Below are 19,778 nucleotides of genomic sequence, written 5' to 3' on the forward strand. Positions count from 1 at the left end.
AACACCCCTGGGCAAAGCCCCTTGTTCTGGACGATCAAGACCCCATCCCCGTCTGGTCGAAGATCCTTGGGCCCTGACCACCAGGTTTCTCTCGGCCCAAAACCTCGAAGCTCCCAAACAGACCCCAGCAGGCGGGGACAAGGCCCCAGCCCCGCCTAGACGACCCGTACCTGAAGACCAGCCCCGCCCCTGAAGACCAGCCCCGCCCCTCCCCCGCCCTTCTCCCCCCGCCCCTCCCCTCCCCCGCCCTTCTCTCCCCGCCTCTCCCCCGCCCTTCTCCCCCCGCCCCTCCCCTCCCCCGCCCTCCGGGCCGGCCGCGGGCGCCGTGCGCCGGGGCGCCTGCTCAGAGCGCGCGCGGCGCGGGGCGGGAGCGGACGGCACGGGGCGGGGCTCAGCCGCGCTCGAGCATGGCGGCGGCGGCGGCGGCGGCGCTGGGCGGCTCCGCCGGCTCCGCGTCCCCGGCCGTGGCTGAGCTCTGCCAGAACACCCCGGAGACGTTCCTGGAGGCTTCCAGGTTGCTGCTTACTTACGCGGACAACATCCTCAGGTGCGGGCCGCGGGGGGACGCGGACAGCAGGCAGGGCGCGGCCCCCGCTCGGCCAGGGCTTGGGGGGCGCCCGGCCGGTGGTGCCGGGGGCGGGGGAAGGGTCGCCGGTCCCGGGCCCCCAGGATGGAGACCCGGCCCGCCCAGCCCCGCCCGAGGGGAGGCGGTGTCCTGACCTGAGCCCTGGCGTCGCGCGGGGCGGGGACGGGGAGACGCGCCCGGGGCTCCGGCTGTTGAACCGTCTTCCGAGTCCGGACAGAAGCGGCCACAAGCGTCTCACGCCCCCCGCGTGCGTTTTCCCCGCCGGGCGCCTTCAGCTGCCACAGGCGGCTGAGAAGTTCGTCAGGGGCGCGCCGTTCTCCGGTCGGCGTCTTGCGGGCATCCTCACGCCGCCGTCGTGTCCGCGAGGGCAGCCCTGGTTGGGGGCGCTTTGTTCACCCCCAGACCTTCGAGGGACCTCGCGGCTTGGGGGCGTCGGGAAGTGGAGTTTGGACGACTTCCCTCGTCTCTTAGCTCCCACCACGTGGTGCCCAGAGGGACCTGAGGTGGGGGCGGGAGACGGGACCTGAGGTGGGGGCGGGAGACGGGACCTGAGGTGGGGGGCAGAGGGCACCTGAGGTGGGGGGCAGAGAGGCGCCTGTGAAGGCTCCGCCCGCCCCGACCCCTGGTGCGCAGTGTGTTGGCATGAAGTCTGAAAAGGAGATTCCCTCTCAGCTTCAAGGCTCTAGATTTCACGTGACCTGATTTTGGAGACGTTAGTTGCGAGTGCAGTGTTTTAAGCCATGGCAGTTTCAATGCTCAGTGAAAGGCGGTCAGTCGTGTCCGACTCCTTGCTACCCCACGGGACTATCCAGTCCATGGAATCCTCCAGGCCAGAATACTGGAGTGGGGAGCCGTTCCCTTCTCCAGCGGATCTTCCCGACCCAGGGATCGAACCCGGGTCTCCCTCATCCGTTGGTGGCTTCTTTACCAGCTGAGCCACCAGGGAAGCTCTTCATACAGGTCACCTTGATGACTTTACAGGTGAAGCGGAGGAACAACACATGGAGCCCTTGTCCTGAGCCAGCTGCTCCGAGGGGTGCGGTGTGCACAGCGGCACGATTGTGACCTATGTGGGGGCTGTCTCCTTCCTCTGTGACACCTTCTCGGCTCGATTTCCCTACCCCAGGAGGTCAAACAGCTCTTAAGAGCTCAAGGCCAATGCCGGAGGATTCTGCCCTGAGTGAACCCCGAGGCAGAGTTCTCCAGAGCCCATCCGCCGCAGGGACCTCCCGCCTGGGGAGCCACCCAGCTGTTCAAACCCCGTTATTGGGAACAGGGAGTTGGCCTTACAATGAGGATTCACTTCTGTTTTCAACCCAGTGAAACCACAGATGCTGAGATCAAGGTGTTGTGAGGAAGGAAATCCTTTTGCATCACAGTTATCACTATGAATGTTTACCAAACTCATAGAAGAAACTTGGCATACTGTTCATGTATGTTACAGTCTTTACCGTGGCTTATGTTTTCTATCTTAAAAAAGTGTTTGTCTATAAAAAGAAGTTAGAAGTTGAACTCATATAGGTGGAGATTGTGTGAAAAACTATCTGTTCTAGTTTGTCTTAAGTAGTAATATTAGTTCCCTGTTCTCATAGTCTTACAGTTCAAACTCCTTTGATCTTGGTGGCGGGGAGCCACGTTTTCTTCCCCTTCCAAGTCCATTTACTAGCTTGCTTGTTAACAGAAAAGCCCCAGACCTCCTGAGCCCTTAGCCTTTCTGCACTACAGATATGCTAGAGAACAGAGGAGACCCCAGTTTTCTGTTTGTTTTGATGCTTTAGGAAATCCTTTAACCTTAGAGATAAGGGAGGGTGTTGTCTTGATATCCCTTGCAACTACCTCAGGGTAGTTATTTTATAATATTTTATACGGTGAATGCTAAAATGAGAATTTCATTTGCAGTTTGTTTTTAAATAGCAATATTTGTCACTGCACACAGGTGAAAATAATAATTTGGTTTAAATTTTAAATTTCTGCTTCAGATTATGCTTATCCTGTTCCCCAACTAAGAGTCATAAAGCTCGTGAAATTATAGAATGAAGTATATGCTAATTTGCATGCACAATATACCATGGGTTAGAACCATTTTTTTCAGTTCACTAACTTCTTGATAAAAATCCACTGTCCTCAGTATCCACCTTTCAAGAATCTGTAATAGTTTTACTAACATTCCACATGGGCTCCCTGGAAAATTTGCTTCATTCATTCTTTAAAAAAACATTTTATTTCCCACTAATTTCCTTTGCAAACTGCACACAGTTACTGGTTATGAACTGCACTGGGTATGATTGGGAAGGGCTAAGAATGGAAAGTGGTTTCTTTCTTCAAAGAAAATATGTCTCGGAGAAAGACACAGATACAGAAAATAGCCATAGCATAATATCTGGAGGACAATTCGAGGATGATGTTTAAATGCTTGCATATTTATATGAGAGGAGATAGCAGGGACCTGATGTGGTTTTGAGAAGAAAGGTTTGATAAGATGACATGTATTTGACGTGATATGCAACAGAAAGCACTTGTAGTTTCTAGACTCAGAGCATAATGAGAGATTCGTGTAGAATGATGATGTAAGAAGGCATGGGTTTCACGTCTGAAGTTGTTGCAGTCAGCATGTGTGTAACTGGATGAATGGAGAGACAGTTGTAGGCGGGGGCTGGCAATTCTTGATGACTGAGTGCCAGGGGTACAGCTGGTAATGGGAGGAGACGGAACGCCTGAAATAACTTCTGATTTCTCATCTGGGTTACCACTGACACCTGGAGAAACTGAGCCAGGCAGTTAATTGAGAATGGATGAGTTTGTTGGCAACTGTATGGTGGAGAGTGTTTGTAAACAAACCAGTGAGTGGGTTTAAGTCCCTGTCAGCCGTTTTCTAGGAATGTGATTATAGGTGATTTATGTAAACTCTGGGTATCAATTTCCTCATGTTTAACAACTTATTGACCAGAGATGTATTAATACATCTTCTGTTACCCAGATGTTATTGACCAGAGTGTTTCAGTACTCAACTACATAAATCGTTGGCCACCGGTGTTAGTTTCTACAAAAATCCCCTGGTCAACAATGTGTTAACAGGAAAGAACAATACTTAAGTTATAAAACTGTCGCAGAAGAAAGAAATAAATAAAGGACATGGCACACATGTTGTTTGTTTCTCTCATTCAGGTTTTCCTGTTAAGCTGGGTTATGTGCACATGTTTCCCATGTTGTCAGCTACAGAGAATGGTAAAGTTAGAGCCAGAGATGGTTCCCAGATGATTCTAAAGGCAGAGAGATGTTTTTGAAATTTTACTTGTACTTCAGAATAACAGTTTTTCAGAAGGACTAAGAAATAGTGTTTCAAATGACCTACAAAATGACTTCTGTGATGAGTGATAAAAATACAAGATTATAGAATGCACTCATGTACTAAGTTTCCACTTGTGAGAAGTCTTTTTGGGATTGTGCATTCCAAAGAAGAAGAGGACAAGTAAATTGCTCAGATATACTTAATTCCTAGCATTTCAGAAATTCTGAAGCAGAAACATTTAAGTTTTCCTTTTCTGAGGAAAGGAAAGCTGTGACTCAGTGGGAGGCTTTTTGCTAACATGTGTTAAAGTCTTAGAAATACAGTTGATTATGACTTTTAGGGTGAAAAGTAGGGCTTTTTCCTACTACTCAGTTGTAAATTGTCAGCAGGCTCCTCTGGCCTCCATTATCTCCCAGAGTTTGCTCAAATTCATGACCACTGAGTTGGTGATGCTATCTAACCATCTATCTCATCCTCTGCCGCCCCCTTCTCCTGCCTTCAGTCTTTCCCAGCATCAGGGTCTTTTCCAATGAGTAGGCTCTTTGCATCAGGTGGCCAAAGTATTGGAGCTTCAGTATCAGTCTTTCCAATGAATATTCATGATCCTTTAGGATTGACTGGTTTGATCTTCTTGCAGTCCAAGGGACTTTCAAGAGTCTTCTCCAGCCCTAAAATTTGAAAGCATCTATTCTTTGTCACTCAGCCTTCTTTATGGTCCAACATCCATATGTGACTACTGGAAAAACCATAACTTTGACTGTATGGACCTTTATTGTCAAAGAGATGTCGCTGCTTTTTAATATACTGGCTAGGTTTGTTATAGCTTTCCTTCCAAGGAGCAAACATCTTTGAATTTAATGGCTGCAGTCACTGTCCACAGTGATTTTGGAGCCCAAGAAAATAAAATCTGTCTCTGTTTCCACTTTTTCTTCTTTTGTCTTCCATGAAGTGATGGGACCAGATGCCATGATCTTACTAGTTTTTTTTTTAAATGTTGAATTTCAGGACAGCTTTTTCACTCTCCTCTTTCACCCTCATCAAGAGGCTCTTTAGTTTCTCTTTGTTTTCTGCCATTAATGGTGTCATCTGCAGATCTGAAGTTATTGATACTTCTCCCAGCAATCTTGATTCCAGCTTGTGAGTCATCCAGCCCGACATGCAGATGAAGTTATCTGCATATAAATTAAATAAGCAGGGTGACAATATACAGCCTTGATGTACTCCTTTCCCAATTTTGAACTAGTCCACTGGACTAGTTCCATGTCCAATACTGTTGCTTCTTGAACTGCGTACAGCAGACCACGTTTTGTGAGAACTTTCCACTATGACCTGTCTGTGCCCCTGTGTGGCATGACTCAGCTTCATTGAGTTATGCAAGATCCATTGCTGCAACAAGGTTGTGTGATACATGAAGGGATTAGTTGTAAATACAAAGACTAATTTTTCTATGGATGAAACAATTTGGTGATACCTGTGGGTAAGACAACTCACAAGACACCAAAATGTGTTCAGAGTGACGGTTGAGTAAGATTCAGGAAATTTTGCTGCCCTTTCAAGCCTCATCTCTTCAACAGCATCATCCAGCAACCAGAAGAAACCTCAAGCTAAGGTACAAAACAATTGCTAATCAGCAAGATAAATACTGGAAGTCATAGAAATAATTAGTGGTCAGCAGAGATAGGAAGAAAAACATCAAAGAGTTATAGCACAAAAAATTTGAGAAAAATCTGTAGAGAATTAACGGAAGATCAGACAAAACTGCAGGTGATCCTTAGGGCTGCTTTAGATGCCGCCGGGTAAGGAGAGTAGTAAAGAGGTCAAGGAGAGTGACTGCACAAGGCTTAAACTGCGAAGCTAGATGTCTAGGCGTGTGTGTGTGTGTCCCTCTGTGTGTGTGGCGCTTTTCCAAAGGCAGGAAATGGGAGTTGATGGATTTGAGACCTGAAGGTCCTGGAGCCAAATTCTCTAAGCCTTTGAGGGCTTCAGAGGTTGATTTTCACATCAGTCTATACTCACGACTCTGGCCGGTCTGCTCAACACATTTTAAAAGAGGAAGATATTTGGGTAACTGGACATTATTGCCTTTTTTTTGTTTGCAATATGTGTTGAATGAGAAAAACAGATGAATAATATATGAGGTTCATAGATAGTGTACAAAGATAGGAAATTGCCTAGATGCTAGAGAGGACAATCTAAACTGTACAAAGCCCATATCAAAGATGCTGCATCGACAGTTACTTTGAAACACATCAAAATAATAAGCTGTATCAGAATGGCTCATGTAAGTTTTATAAGAATTTTTAAACACTAGTGGAAAGGGGAAGAAAAATTAGAAAATTAAGCGCAGTAAAAGACTTTGATTATGTAGAAATCTGGGAACTGTTGGGAAAAAGTAGATTAAGAGCTCTGGCACTTTTGCACCAGTGGAATGTACCATCCTGGTGGTACTGCTTTGTTTATCACCCTGTGGGAGGTGTTGAGAATCATGAAAAGATGCCTCATTTATCTGTAACCAGCTTTGATAAAGGTGCGGTTATGCTGTGGTTTAATGTTTACATTGTAAGGAAGAGTGGCATGCTTGTGACCTAGTGTAGCAGAGAAGCCCGGGAGGCTAAACGTTTTGCTGTGCCCAGGCAGCTCCCACAACAAAGGCCAAAGGTCAGTATTGCCAAGACTTAGAAACTGATCTAATACACAGAATAAAATAGTAAGGCACTTGTCTCTCCTTGTGTTTCTGTCATTTTATGACAGAAAATGACAGTTATCTGTCATTTTCAGATGACCTGCAATGAAGAATAGTGCTTTTATTTTTAATTTCCAATCCTTTGTGGACCTATAACTTTTGTAAATTACAATGAAAATTGCATGGCAATGTCAAGTTACTGTAATAATAACTGAATGCTCTCAATTTCTGTATTCCTCATGGATGAATAGCAAAGAGTAGATTAGCACCAATCTGGACACTTTAACACTATTTTAGAGCTTTTGTCTCTGAATATTTTGTAATAAACTTGTGTAGTTTTTAAAATTAAAGAAAAGAGGTTTTAAAAAAAGTTTCATGTAGTGTTTATGACAGTTTGGCAACAGGAGCTGCTTGATGGAAAACAAATGTGAAATTTGTTGAAACTTCCACAATTAAAATACCTATTTTGGTTTTGTTTTTATATCACAGTATCTAGAGAACATGTTAAGTTTAGGACTAAGGTGACTGGTTATCTGCTAGCATTTGGCCACCTCGCCATTCCAGACCCCAGACTGATGGCCTCAGGACTTCCTCTGTGGACACCTTACGCAGCCACAGAAACCTTAATGTTGTGCTGATGGAAGCCACTATCACTGGACTTCCCTGGCGGCGCAAGACGGTTAAGAGTCTGCATGCAGTGCAGGGGACCTGGATTTGATCCCTGGGTCAGGAATATCCCCTGGAGAAGGGAATGGCAACCCAGTATTCTTGTCTGAAGAATTCCATGGACAGAGGATACAACCCATGCGATCACATAGAGTTGGACATGACTGAGTGACTAACACTTTAAGTTTCACCATTTTTAAAGGTGTCACTGTCAGATATGAAACCTACTTATCCTGAATTATGTTCAGAAGGCCTTTTTTGAGTATAATTCCATGATTGTCTTTAACCTTTTATTTTTTTTTTCCTAACAATCTTTCTGGTTTATCAAGATTATTAAAAATCTCAAAGATGTTTCATGTGCTGGTCTCATCCCATGTGTAATATTCAAAATCTTAATCTTTGTAAAAGAAATTCAAATCTTCATTTTATATTATTACCATACTTATTGTTGACAAAAATATATCTTGAGCTGAAACAAGACTTGTAGTAAAAACCATTGGCCTAGGGAAGGAAGAAAAATCAAATGACTGTTAAGTTATAACTAGGTTCGTGTTTGTCAGAAGTAGTATTTGAGGAACTTTGGTTCATTTTTATGTAACTTCTTAGTTTCTTGTATTCATTTCACAAGCATTTATTAATTTTTAATAAACTAAATTATTAACATCATCTACATGTCAGGTGTTACTCTTGATGATTGAGATCCATCAGAACAAAACAGGCAAAACTTTCTTCCCCTGTCTGGAGCTTGCATGAGTTTTTCTTCTTTTTTTTTTTTTTTTTTTTTGAGTTTTTCTTCTTAGCAGCTGAAAAACTCATCAAAGTCTTTAATTTTAACAGCACAGAAATAGAAAGTTGCATGTATTTCCCTCCTGGCAGCATTAATATGATCAGCTGTGAAGGTGAACAGTGATGGTGTGCGAAGTGTGCCCTGAGGGAAGAATCACCAGATCAGGGTGTCCTTCCATAGCGGCTGTCTGTAGAGTCGGAATCTCTACTGCCTTGAGGGAATATAGCCAGTGTAAAACGTAGAAAAAATGTAAAAACATGGTGAAAATTATAAATTGTTATATATAATCAGACTTTTTTTTTTTTTAAATCAGAAACCCTAATGATGAAAAATACAGATCTATCCGGATTGGAAACACAACTTTTTCTACTCGACTCTTGCCTGTCAGAGGAGCTGTTGAATGTTTATTTGAAATGGGATTTGAAGAGGTAAGTGTGTTCGTGGCTTTCTCTGCAGTTTCTGTACAGAGCATTCATTGTAATGTTGATCAGTGATTTCTAAACAAGATAATATTTTTTAATTGATTTGTTCGGGAAAGCTATGGAACTAGTTATTTCTTCACTTATTGGACATTGAAAAATCACAGTAAATATACTTTAAAATCACAGTAAAATATAATTGCTCTCCCATGGGGAGAATTCTTACCATCTCAGTCCTTTAGGGAGGTCAGACGTACAACCCAGGGACTAAATTGTGACTCTTCTTAGACTTTGAGCCAAAATCTGCTATGTGAGCACAGAAGAATGGCCTCCAACCCCTGTCTACAGGAAGAAATGAAAAGGGTAAAAACAGAAAAGTCGAGTTTAGCTGCCACACGTAAGGGTTCTCCTCTGTGACGGGAGAGAAGACTCTCAGTGTTTTGTGTTTGTTTTTATTTTTAGGTCACACAAAAAGTTTGGTGTTTCCATCTTGTGGAGTCTGTGGCATAGTTTAATTTTATGACACAGGAAAGTAGCTGTCTAGATGATGAGTTTTCTGTGTGTATGTCTATGCTTAGCCATTTCTAGTTTATGGAGTACTGAAAGATATCAAAGCTGGTTCTAGAGACTGAGTGATCAGTAGCAATTAGAGCTGGCAAGGCTGTGGCCTTGGGTGCACTTGCCTCCCTACCTCTCTGCTTCCCTCCCCCCATCTGCTTCAGGCCTTAGGAATCCAGTGGTGAAGAGGTAACAGATCCCGTCTCACGTGGAGCTTGCATTCCAATAAGGCAGACAGACAGATGTGAAAGCATAGATGTGGTAAGGCTTGAAAAGACATTGTAAGCCGCTGTATTTGGGAGCAGCCATGTAAGGAAGAGTGGTCGGGGAGGCCCGGGAAATCATATTTGAGCTGGGACCTGAGGGAGGAGAAGCGGTTGAGGTCCCTGACACTCTCAGGTGAGGGCTTTTCAGTCACAGAGATTCGCCCTGCAGAGGACTTCTAGCAGGTGTAGCTTTGGCACAGAAAGTAGCCACAGAGGCAGGCAGAGGTGTGGGCGTGGAGTTTGGGGAACTGTGGTAAAGACAACTTGGTGACAAGTGGGATGGGAAGCCAGTGTGGGATGGGAAGCCAGTGAAAGGTTTTAAGCAGGGAAGAATATTTTTAAAGATTGCTGTAGCCATTGTAGAGAGAATATTCTGAATGTTTTGCATGAGGGTGAGGGATAAGCCTGGAGGCCACTTAGAAAGCTTATTGTTTTCGTCTCTCTGAGAAATGGCAGTGGTTTGTGTAAATTCTGTGATGGTGGGCTTTCTGTCTGTGTTTCCTGTGCTCTGGCTCCTGGGGAAGGACCAGCACACATAGGCACTCAGTGAATATTTGTTGGATTAAAGACCGACAGCAGTGGGGATGAGGGAAATCCTGGATTTCTTTTTGAAGCAGAGTCTGTGGGACTTGCTGATGAATTAGGTGTGGAGTATGAGGGGAAGGAAGAAGTCAGGGTGACATCTAGGTTTTGGTTTGAGCAACTATGTGGATAGGAGTTCCATTCATTGAGACAGAAAAGTCCTGGAGGGTAGCAGGTGTCAGAGGAGGAAAAACTACTAGCTGTCTTTTGGATAATTATAACTGGTACACTGTTAAATATTCAAGTAGAGGTATCAGGGAGAGAGGGAAGAAAACTGTGATGATTGCAAAGGAGAGGGCAGGATAGTGTCAATTATTGTGTCATCCGCTGGTAGCTGCTCACAGGCATCTGAGCATAAAGAAGTTAAAACTATAGACAGGGAAGATTGAGAAAATTGCTAATTTTGTTCAAGGAAATGCAAATTTTTGAGTTAAATGATAGGAAAATTAAGTAAATGATTCCTGGGTTGGGAAGATCCCCTGGAGAAGGGATAGGCTACCCACTCCAGTATGCATGGACTTTCTTGGTGGCTCAGCTGATAAAGAATCTGCCTGCGGACAAAGGATTAATTTCCAAAATATACAAGCAGCTCATACAACTCAATACCAGAAAAACAACCCAATCAAAAAGTGGGGAAAAGACTCAGACATTTCTCCAAAGAAGACATCCAGATGGCTAACAAACACATGAAAAGATGCTCAACATCTCTCATTATTAGAGAAATGCAAATCAAAAACTACAATGAGATGATATCTCACAACAGTCAGAATGGCCTTCATCAAAAAGTCTACAAACAATAAATGCTGAAGAGGATGTGGAGAAAAGGGAACCCTCTTACACTGTTGGTGGGAATGTGAATTGATACAGCCACTATGGAAGACAGTATGAAGACTCCTTAAAAAGCAGGAATAAAACCACCATTTGACCCAGCAATCCCACTCCTAGGCATACACCCTGAGGAAACCAAAATTGAAAGAGACACAAGTATTCCATTGTTCATTGCAGCACTATTTACAATAGCTAGAACATGGAAGCAACCTAGATGTCCATCTACAGATGAATGGATAAAGAGTTTGTGGTACATACACACAATGGAATATTACTCAGCCATAAAAAGGAGTGCATTTGAGTCAATTCTAATGAGGTGGATGAACCTAGAACCTATTACACAGAGTGAAGTAAGTCAGAAAGAGAAAGATAAATATTGTTTATCATATAATCAAATTATGTGATATAAATATATATAAATCATAAATATTGTAATGCATATATATGGAATCTAGAAAAATGGTAAACATTTATTTACAGGGCAGCAGTGGAGAAATAAACATAGAGAATAGACTTAGACATGGGGAGAGGGGAGGAGAGGGTGAGATGTATGGAAAGAGTAATATGGAAACTTACATTACCATATGTAAAATAGAGAGCCAACAGGAATTTGCTGTATGGCTCAGGAAACTCAAACAGGGGTCTGTATCAACCTAGAGGGGTGGGCTAGGGAGGGAGATGGGAAAGAAATGCAAAAGGGAGGAGATATATGTATACCTATAGCTGATTCATGTTGAGGCTTCATAGAAAACAGCAAAATTCTGTAAAGCATTTATCCTTCAATAAAAGTAAATTAATTTAGAAAAAAAAAGAATCTGCCTGGGATGTGGGAGACCTGGGTTCAATCCTTGGATTGGGAGGATTCCCTGGAGAAGGGAAAGGCTACTCACTCCAGTATTCCTGCCTAGAGAATCCCAAGGACTGTATAGTCCATGGGGTCACAGAGTCGGACACAACTGAGCGACTTTCACTGTAAGTAAATGACAACTGGAGACTACTAGTTTTTTATTGTTAAATTTTATTGTTAAAAATTCAGTGGAATCAGATTTATCTTTCATTCAGCAGATATTTGAGTTCCAGGAGAGGTGGCCAGCTGTTGCAGTTGCCTGGGAATGTGCTGGTTTTAGCAGTGAAATCCCATACCGCACACAACCCCTCCACCCCAGGCGGACTTGTTGTGGGTTGGTTATACCAGTACCAGGTGACAAGCCAGGTTGAGACTTGGAGTAGTATTAGACACAAACGGAATCACAATCTCAGATAAGACTATCCTGTTTTCAGACTAATTTATATTTAGAGTTTCTGGCTGGCTTTGGATTTCACACTTTAGGACCTGTAGAAGTAAATGTTTTATCAGTGTTAGCCAATAGAACTGAAACTGAACTTTGCCTCCAGAAAGAAACTTGGTAGGCTTTGAGATGCAGTGGGAATCCAAGACCTAGCCTGAAATTTTCAGTTGTTCATTAAAATCCTGACAGCTTTGGACTCACTTGACTCTGAGACTATTCTTTTTTATGAAAATTCTGAGGAGAGGGTGTAGAAAGACAGTGATTCACAGGGTGGGTGACCCATCAGGCCAGCTTAATGGAGTGGTTCTCACCAGGAGCCGTACCCACCCCCAGGGAGGAGTGGGCATCATAGTTTAGGTTGTCTGGATGACTGGAAGATGTCACCAGCATTTATTGGGCCAGGGACAGGGTTGACTCACACCCACCAGTGAGAATCGTCTCAGCAAGAATGTGTTGAGAAACACAGATTTTGTCAAATACTGAAATCCTGGTTGGTTTCTTAAAATGTTTGATCTCATGCATTAAGCCTGTAGTTTTGTCCTTTTACGAAAATGCAGTGATGTTGATTAAACTTTTTGGTACAGACACTTGGTTGATAATCACACATTCTTTCAGGACTGGTCCTGAGAAGATGGAAGGGATGGCACCCCCCACCGTATTAGGGGGGCCTCTCTGAGCTGTGGCCCAGGCAGACCGCTGCCTGTGGGGCTCCCCTTTGCCTGTCCATGGTGTCATCTTTCCTCTGTGTTGCCCTGCACACTGTGCAAGATTAGAGGCTGCCTTGTTTGGTTTTAAACCAGGCATCTGGTTTCTCTTTCCAGACGTTGTCATAGATAGGAGGTGGTTCCTTTCTCATGTTGGAAGATTAGTGTGTTCCAGTTTGTGCCAATCATCGTGTGCGTAATCATCGCAACTGTCGTAATACTTGGCTCTACCCTTCCACCTATTTGTACAGGCTTGTGGGATTTGATCTGTTCAGTCTCAGAGGTGGTTACAACATAGCAATTACAGTTGTGTGAATCCTTTCACTGACGGTTATTCAGAACATCAAGCAGGTTATTTAACTTCTCTGAGCCTTCATATTTTCATATGAAAAGCGGGGCTAAACCTAGTACCTACCTTTCAAGGTGGCTATAAGAATTCTTTAGATAATGTGTGCACAATACCTAGAAACATGTTGTAAGTGCAATAAATGATAGTGATCTTTCTTAACGGCTATTTTGGGTAATACATGGAGATCGCTGGCCTGTCCCAGCTTTTTCAAAAAGGATTCACTTGGAGTTGATCTTTCATGTCATTATTGACTAAGGTCTTGGTCAGGTGATTCCTGTAGATCTGCCATCAGCAGGGAAATACAGTCATTCTCAATTGTGGAGTTTAGTTTAAATGCTCATGATCTGCAGATTGGTCTGCTGCATGTTACACCTGTTTTCTCCTATTTGCAGTTGGTAGAATGCTCTTGGTTTTAATGCTCTTGGTTCTCGACACCTAAAACCTTGATTGAATATATTTTCATTTTACTTTTTGTTTTATAATTTGCTGACTGTTTTACATTGTGAGCTTTTTTGTAATGTTTATTGTACCTTAGAGCACTCTGTATTATGTGAATTCATAAAATGAATTACTTCTTAAAAGAATTGGATTTTTATTGTTTGTTTGTTTGGATCACCTTAGTATTACTAAATAGCAATCTGTAGTTTTGAAATGACCGTCAGGGTATAATTTTTGTTACTTTGGAAGAATTAGTGGACCCCATAGACTTCTAATCATGCAGCTATTCTTAAAGACTTGAGAAGATTCAAAGGTTGTTATATAACTTATTCGTTTTATGTGACCAGTGATCTTGTAGGAAATTTCATGGAGAATAGTTGTATCATATCCTATTACAGAGAAGATAGGAATGTGCTTTTTTTGCAGTCCTTAGGAGGCTTTCTGACTTATTACAGTATTCCTAAGAGATAGAATATTTTTAAAGGTCTTTTGAACCAATAAGATAGGCTAAACATCTGATGCTAAAAAGGAGACAGATTTTCTTAATTTTCTGGTATACCTTTTCCTGTAATTTTTTTTAAAAGTGCCGTAATGGTACAAAGAGAATGATTCTTAAAGTATGATGTGTTCTATAGTGTTGGCTCCATTTCATATATATTTCCCTAATTTTTTAAATTCCAGGGAGAAACACATCTTATCTTTCCTAAAAAAGCTTCAGTGGAGCAGCTGCAGAAAATCCGTGACCTGATTGCCATAGAGAGAAGTAGCAGATTGGATGGATCAGAGAAGAGCCACAAAACAGAATTATCTCAGCACCTTGCAGCCAGCTCTCAGCTTCCTACAGCACCTTCTTCACACCCTGACGGGGTGACCCAGCCTCCAGGGAACAGTGAAGGGCAGGCATCCAGACCCCGATTGGCTCCAATGGTAACGTTAGAGCTAAGCCTTCCTTGACTTGTTCCTTTCAAAGTGTTGAAACAGCAGAAGCTTTGCTTAGATGACTTCATTTAATAGGAAATTATCCTGCTTACAAAAATCCTTTTAAATAAAGGTCCTTAAGCATTTTACTCATAAATTTTCACTGTCAGAAAAATTGTAATGGTTTTTCTGTAGTACTTTTATCAGTAGCAAACGTAAACTCATGTCCTGTTTTAATTTTATAAAACACCTTGTTGCTTTCCTCAATACAACGGAACCTTACATATAGAGTCAGTTGTTAAATCTGTTTTTCTCCAGCTGGATAATTCCAGAGCCTTTAACCTCATTTTCCTAGTAGCCAGGTGATGAGTCATCCCTTAGTGTGGGCTAGGAGTGTCCTAAGTTTGTCTCTAAAAAATAAAGGATAAAGGTGGTAGGGGCCAACAGAGGAAGAGACAGGATAGAGACAGTCCTTTTTATATAATTCCTGATGAGTGGTTTCCCAGCTTTTTTTTTTTTTCAAGAAGATTAACTCTTCTAAAGCATATTCTTTTGTACCTCAGTTGACTTAGGTTAACCTTTAAGTCTTTATAATATTTTCCCCTCTCATTAGCTTCACAGCTAATACTTATTTATAATAATAAACATAACTTTGTTGAGGAATGCTTCCAAGAAGCGGTTTAGTATTGAATCAACTAGTAATGATATTAAGTGATTGTGGGAGTCAGATGATATGGCATGTGTGAAAGCTTAGTCAACTGTGAAGGGCTTAAAGATTTGCTCTTGGTAACAGTAATTCTCTCTATGAAGTATCTGAGCTGCTTCATTTAGTACAGAGTTATCATAAGTAACAGAACAGAGGGACCACCTGTCTCTAGTGGGACAGAATAGTAATCCGAGTCAGTCCAGTCCTTAGAACACTGATTTCCAGTTTTTCTTTGATTGCACATCTTCTCAGTGACAGTGTTGAAAACATAACCAAATAAGTGTCTCTTTACTTATGAGTTCCCTACTTCTAGGTGTATATGTTAATATACCTTAAACAGGAGTCACATACAGGATTAAAGCATGTCATTTGTTACACTTGGGGTAACTGGGGTCTTCATCAGTTTTGCAGTTAAGGTTGATACAGGTATAGAAGCATGCTTAACTTTTTCTTGGTTTTTAGCACCTTTTCTTATGAATTTTCTAATTAAAGTATGAAATATATCTTTTAAGATTCCCCACTTTATCTTTTGTTGAATCTCAGTATTACAGTTTAAAATGCACAGTATTGACCAGTCTTAGGGAAAAACATAAAATTCAGGAAGATATTTTATTTTACAAAACAGCTGTTTGCTGGACTAGTTAGAATTTCTTTTTTTACAAATTTTACAGATTTTCTGAACCTTCTTTAACCTCTTTCCTTATTTAAAATTCTTAACCTCAAAATTCAGTTGTAGTTTGAGGTCTTTAGAACTCTGCTAATTGCCCGAAAGCGCATGGATACTACACTGAAAACAAAATGTCATTCTGTTGTCAGAACAAATGCAGAGTTTAGAAGCAATAAACTTCAAACACATATGCTCTTAGAAGGCTGTTGTGTATTTATTCTTATTTCTCTAGTTCCTGGGATATAGTATCTTTTCCTGTTTCTTAAGGGAGTTGGGAGAAATTAGATTGAACCTTTCATATGTATATGATTTTCTGTATGTTTCTGGCCGTGCTGGGCTTTGCTGCTGTGCCGGCCGCTCTCTAGCCGTGGGGCAGGGGCCGCGCGCCACGGTGGTTTCTCACGTGGAGCGCGAGCTCTCGGGTGCACGGGCTTCAGTAGTTGTGGCACGCAGGCTCTTCCCAGACCAGGGATCAAACCCGTGTCTCTGGCATTGGCAGGCAGATTCTTTACCACTGAGCTACCAGAAAAGCCCTAGAATGAGTCTTGTTTTTATAGCCAATCCTAGTTCTATGGATTGGTGAAAGACTGTCTTTTAAAGTGTCTTGTTACTTAAGCTCTATCACTGTTACTGGCTGTACTACAGAATTTGGTAGTTACGTTCTCCTGCCTTTCTCATTTTGAGTGTGGATATTAACTGAATTAAAATGGACCAAGTCAAACAGCAGGAGAGAGATCGACAAAGCATTTAACTGCATATAAACTAGACATGTGCTAGGCACTGATGAGCTTCTTAACTAATATAATATTTCTCTGGTTGAAACTGTATCAAGTAAAAATTCTGAAATTTAAGGCAAGATGATGGTCGCTGATGTTGTAAGATGTAAAATACTGGAATATATTGGTGCTCAATATCAGTAGTTTAGTTAGAAACTTATTTTGCTGCTTTTTCTGGATATTTTATGTAAATGGAATTATGCACTGTGTATTCTGCCTCAGGCTTCTTTTAGTTTGTGTTTGAGGTTGATCCATATTGCAGGCTGTATCAGTATTTTGTTCCTGTTTATTGCTGAATAGTATTCTCTGGAGAGCATTTGGGTTTGCCCTGTTTGCCTTGTTAGTAGCAGTACTGCTGTGAATGTCCACAGACCAGGCTTCGTGTGGACATATGTTTTCACTTCTCTTGTGTAGACTCCTAGAAGTGAAGCCACTGAATTATATCCCAACTTTTATGTTAATATTTTAAGAAAGTGTAAGCTGTTTTCCAGAGCTATTACACCGTTTTACATTCTAACCAGCAGAGTGTGAAGGTTCTAAGTTGTCAGTGTTCTCACTGATACTTGTAATGTCTTTTTTGGACTCCCCTGATGGCTCAGTGGTGAAGAATCCACTTGCGAGTGGAGGAGACTTAGGTTTGATCCCTGGGTCAGGAAGACCTCTTGGAGTAGGAAATGGTAACCGGCTCCATTTTTCTTGCCTGGGAAATCCCATGGACAGTTGCGTGGCATGTTCTTTATCCATTCCTCCATTAATGGACATTTTGGTTGCTTCCATATCTTGGCTATTGTAAATAGTGCTGCAGTGAACACTGGGGTGTTTGCATCTTTTTGAACTATGGTTTTCTTCAGATGTATACCCAAGAGCAAGATTGCTGGATCTTACAGTAGTTCTGTTTTTAGCATTTTAAAGAATCTCTGTGCCATTCTCCTGGAGGAGGACATGGCAACCCACCCCAGTATTCTTCTCTGGAGAAGTCCATGGACAAAGCCTGGTGGGGTGCAGTCCATGGGGTTGCAAAGAGCCAGACACGACTGAGAGACCATCGCTCACTCACTCATGCTGTTCTGCATAGTGTTTGTACCAGCTTACGTGCCCACAGACAGGGCAGGAGGGTTCCCTTTTCTCCACGTTTGTTCTTTATCGACTTTGATGATGGCCATTCTGACCAGTGTGAGGTGATACCTCATTGTAGTTTTGACTTGTATTTCTCTAATAATTGGCATTGTTAAGCATGTTTTCATGTGCTGTCTGGATATCCGTATGTTTTCTTTGAAGAAATGTCTACTTAGATCTTGTGCCTATTTTTTAATTGGGTTGTGTGTGGTTTTTTGTTTGTTTTTTGAGCTACACGAGGTGTTTGTATATTTTGTATTTTGGAGATTAATCTTTTATTGGGTTTTTCCTTTACAAGTATATTCTCCCATTCAGTAAATGTTCTCTTTTCACTTTGCTTATGGTTTCCTTTTCTGTGCAAGAGCTTTTAAGTTTAATTAGGTCTCATTTGTTTATTTTTTAAAATTTTCATTAGTATGTGGATCCAAAAAGATATTTGCTACAGTTTATGTTAAAGGATGTTCTGCCTATGTTTTCCTCTTAAGAGTTCTGTAGCATCACTCTTACATTGAGGTCTTTAATCCATTTTGAGTTTATTTTTGTGAACGGTGTTACAAAATGTTGTTTTATTCTTTTATATGTAGCTCTCCATTTTTCTCAGCACTGCTTATTGAAGTGACTGTCTTTGCTTTTTTGTATTTTATACTGTGGATTTGTTTCTGAGCTTTCTCTCCTGTTCCATTGGTCTATATTTCTGTTTTTGTGCCAGTACCATACTATCTTGATTAGTGTCACTTTGTAGTATAGTCAGAAATCAGGGACCTGATTCCTCCAGCTCCATTTTTCTTCTATGTATCAATTTTGTATCCTGCAACTTTACCAAACTCATTGATGAAATCTGGTAATTTTCTGGTACCATCTTTAGGATTTTTCTGTGTGTAGTAGTATTTCGTCTGCCGACAGTGACTTTTCCTGTCGAAGTTTTCCTCCTACTTTTCCAACTTGGATTTCTTTTATTTCTTTTTCTCCTCTGATTGCTGTGGCTAGGACTTCCAAAACTTTATTGAGCAACAGTGGCAAGAGTAGACACCTTGGCTTGTTCCTGATCTTAGAGGAAATGCTTTCAGATTTTCACCGTTGAGTATGATGTTAGCTGTAGGTTTGTCATACATGGCCTTTTTTATGTTGAGACATGTTCCCTGTACACCCACTTTCTGGAGTTTTTTATCTTAAATGTTGAATCTTGTCAAAAGCTTTTTCTGCATCTCTTGAGATGATCATATGGTTTTTATTCTTAAGTTTGTTGTCATGGTGTATCATCCTGATTAATTTCCAGATATTGAAAAATCTTTGCATCCCTGGGGTAATCCCACTTGATCATGTTGTATAATCCTTTTAATGTGTTGTTGAGTTCAGATTGCTAGTATTTTGATGATTTTTGCATCTGTGTTTGTTCATCAGTGATGTTGGCCTTGTGTGTGTGTGTGTGTGTGTGTGTGTGTGTGTGTGTGTAAGTGATCTTTGGCTTTGGTAATCAGAGTGATGGTGGCCTTATAGAAAGCGTTTGGAAGTATTCCTTCCTCTGCAGTGTTTTGGAATAGTTTTAGAAGTGTAGGTGTTAATTCTTCTCTAAATGTTTGGTACAATTCTCCTGTGAAGCCATCTGGTCCTGAACTTTTGTTGGGAGTTTTTTAATCACAGTTTCAGTACTTGTGATTGGTCTGTTAATATTTTCTGTCTCTTCCTAGTTCAGTCTTGGGACATTGTACCTTTTAAAGGATCTGTTCATTTATTCCAGGTTGTCCATTTTATTTGCATATAGTAGTCTCTTATGATCCTTTGTATTTCAATGGTATCTGTTGTAACTTGTTTTTCATTTCTGATTTTTTGATTTGAGCCCTTTCCCTTTTTCCTTGATGAGTCTGGATAAAGGTTTATAAATTTTGTTTATCTTTTCAAAGAACCATTGGTCTTTCCTATTGTTTGTTTCTATTTCATTTATTTCTGCTCTAATCTTTATGTTTTGTTTCCTTCTAGTAACTTTGAGTTTTGTTTGTTCTTCTAGTTGCTTTAGGTGTAAGCTTAAGATGTTTGAGATTTTTCTTGTACCCTGAGTAAGATTATATTGCTATAAAGTTCCCTCTTAGAACTGCTTTTGCTGCATCCCATAGGTTTTGGATCATTATGCTTTTGTTTTCATTTGTCTTTAAG

At 41.6% G+C, this 19,778-nt stretch overlaps 1 protein-coding gene across 2 annotated transcripts in view; it reads left to right on the forward strand.

Annotated features, from left to right (window-relative positions):
- Positions 1 to 355: 355 nt before the first annotated feature.
- Positions 356 to 19,778, forward strand: part of NGLY1 (N-glycanase 1) — a 55,261-nt gene continuing 35,838 nt past the window's right edge. Inside the window, exons 1-3 of one of the 2 annotated variants that reach the window (XM_043454246.1) lie at positions 356 to 547; positions 8,325 to 8,439; positions 14,126 to 14,371. In XM_043454246.1, coding sequence (XP_043310181.1) covers positions 408 to 547; positions 8,325 to 8,439; positions 14,126 to 14,371 — 501 coding nt within the window. In that variant the 5' untranslated portion in view covers positions 356 to 407. The remainder of the gene's footprint in view (positions 548 to 8,324; positions 8,440 to 14,125; positions 14,372 to 19,778) is intronic. The other variant, XM_043454245.1, reaches the window with a different exon arrangement.

This window comes from Cervus canadensis, chromosome 31 (genome assembly GCF_019320065.1).
Source record: "Cervus canadensis isolate Bull #8, Minnesota chromosome 31, ASM1932006v1, whole genome shotgun sequence".
NCBI lineage: Eukaryota > Metazoa > Chordata > Mammalia > Artiodactyla > Cervidae > Cervus > Cervus canadensis.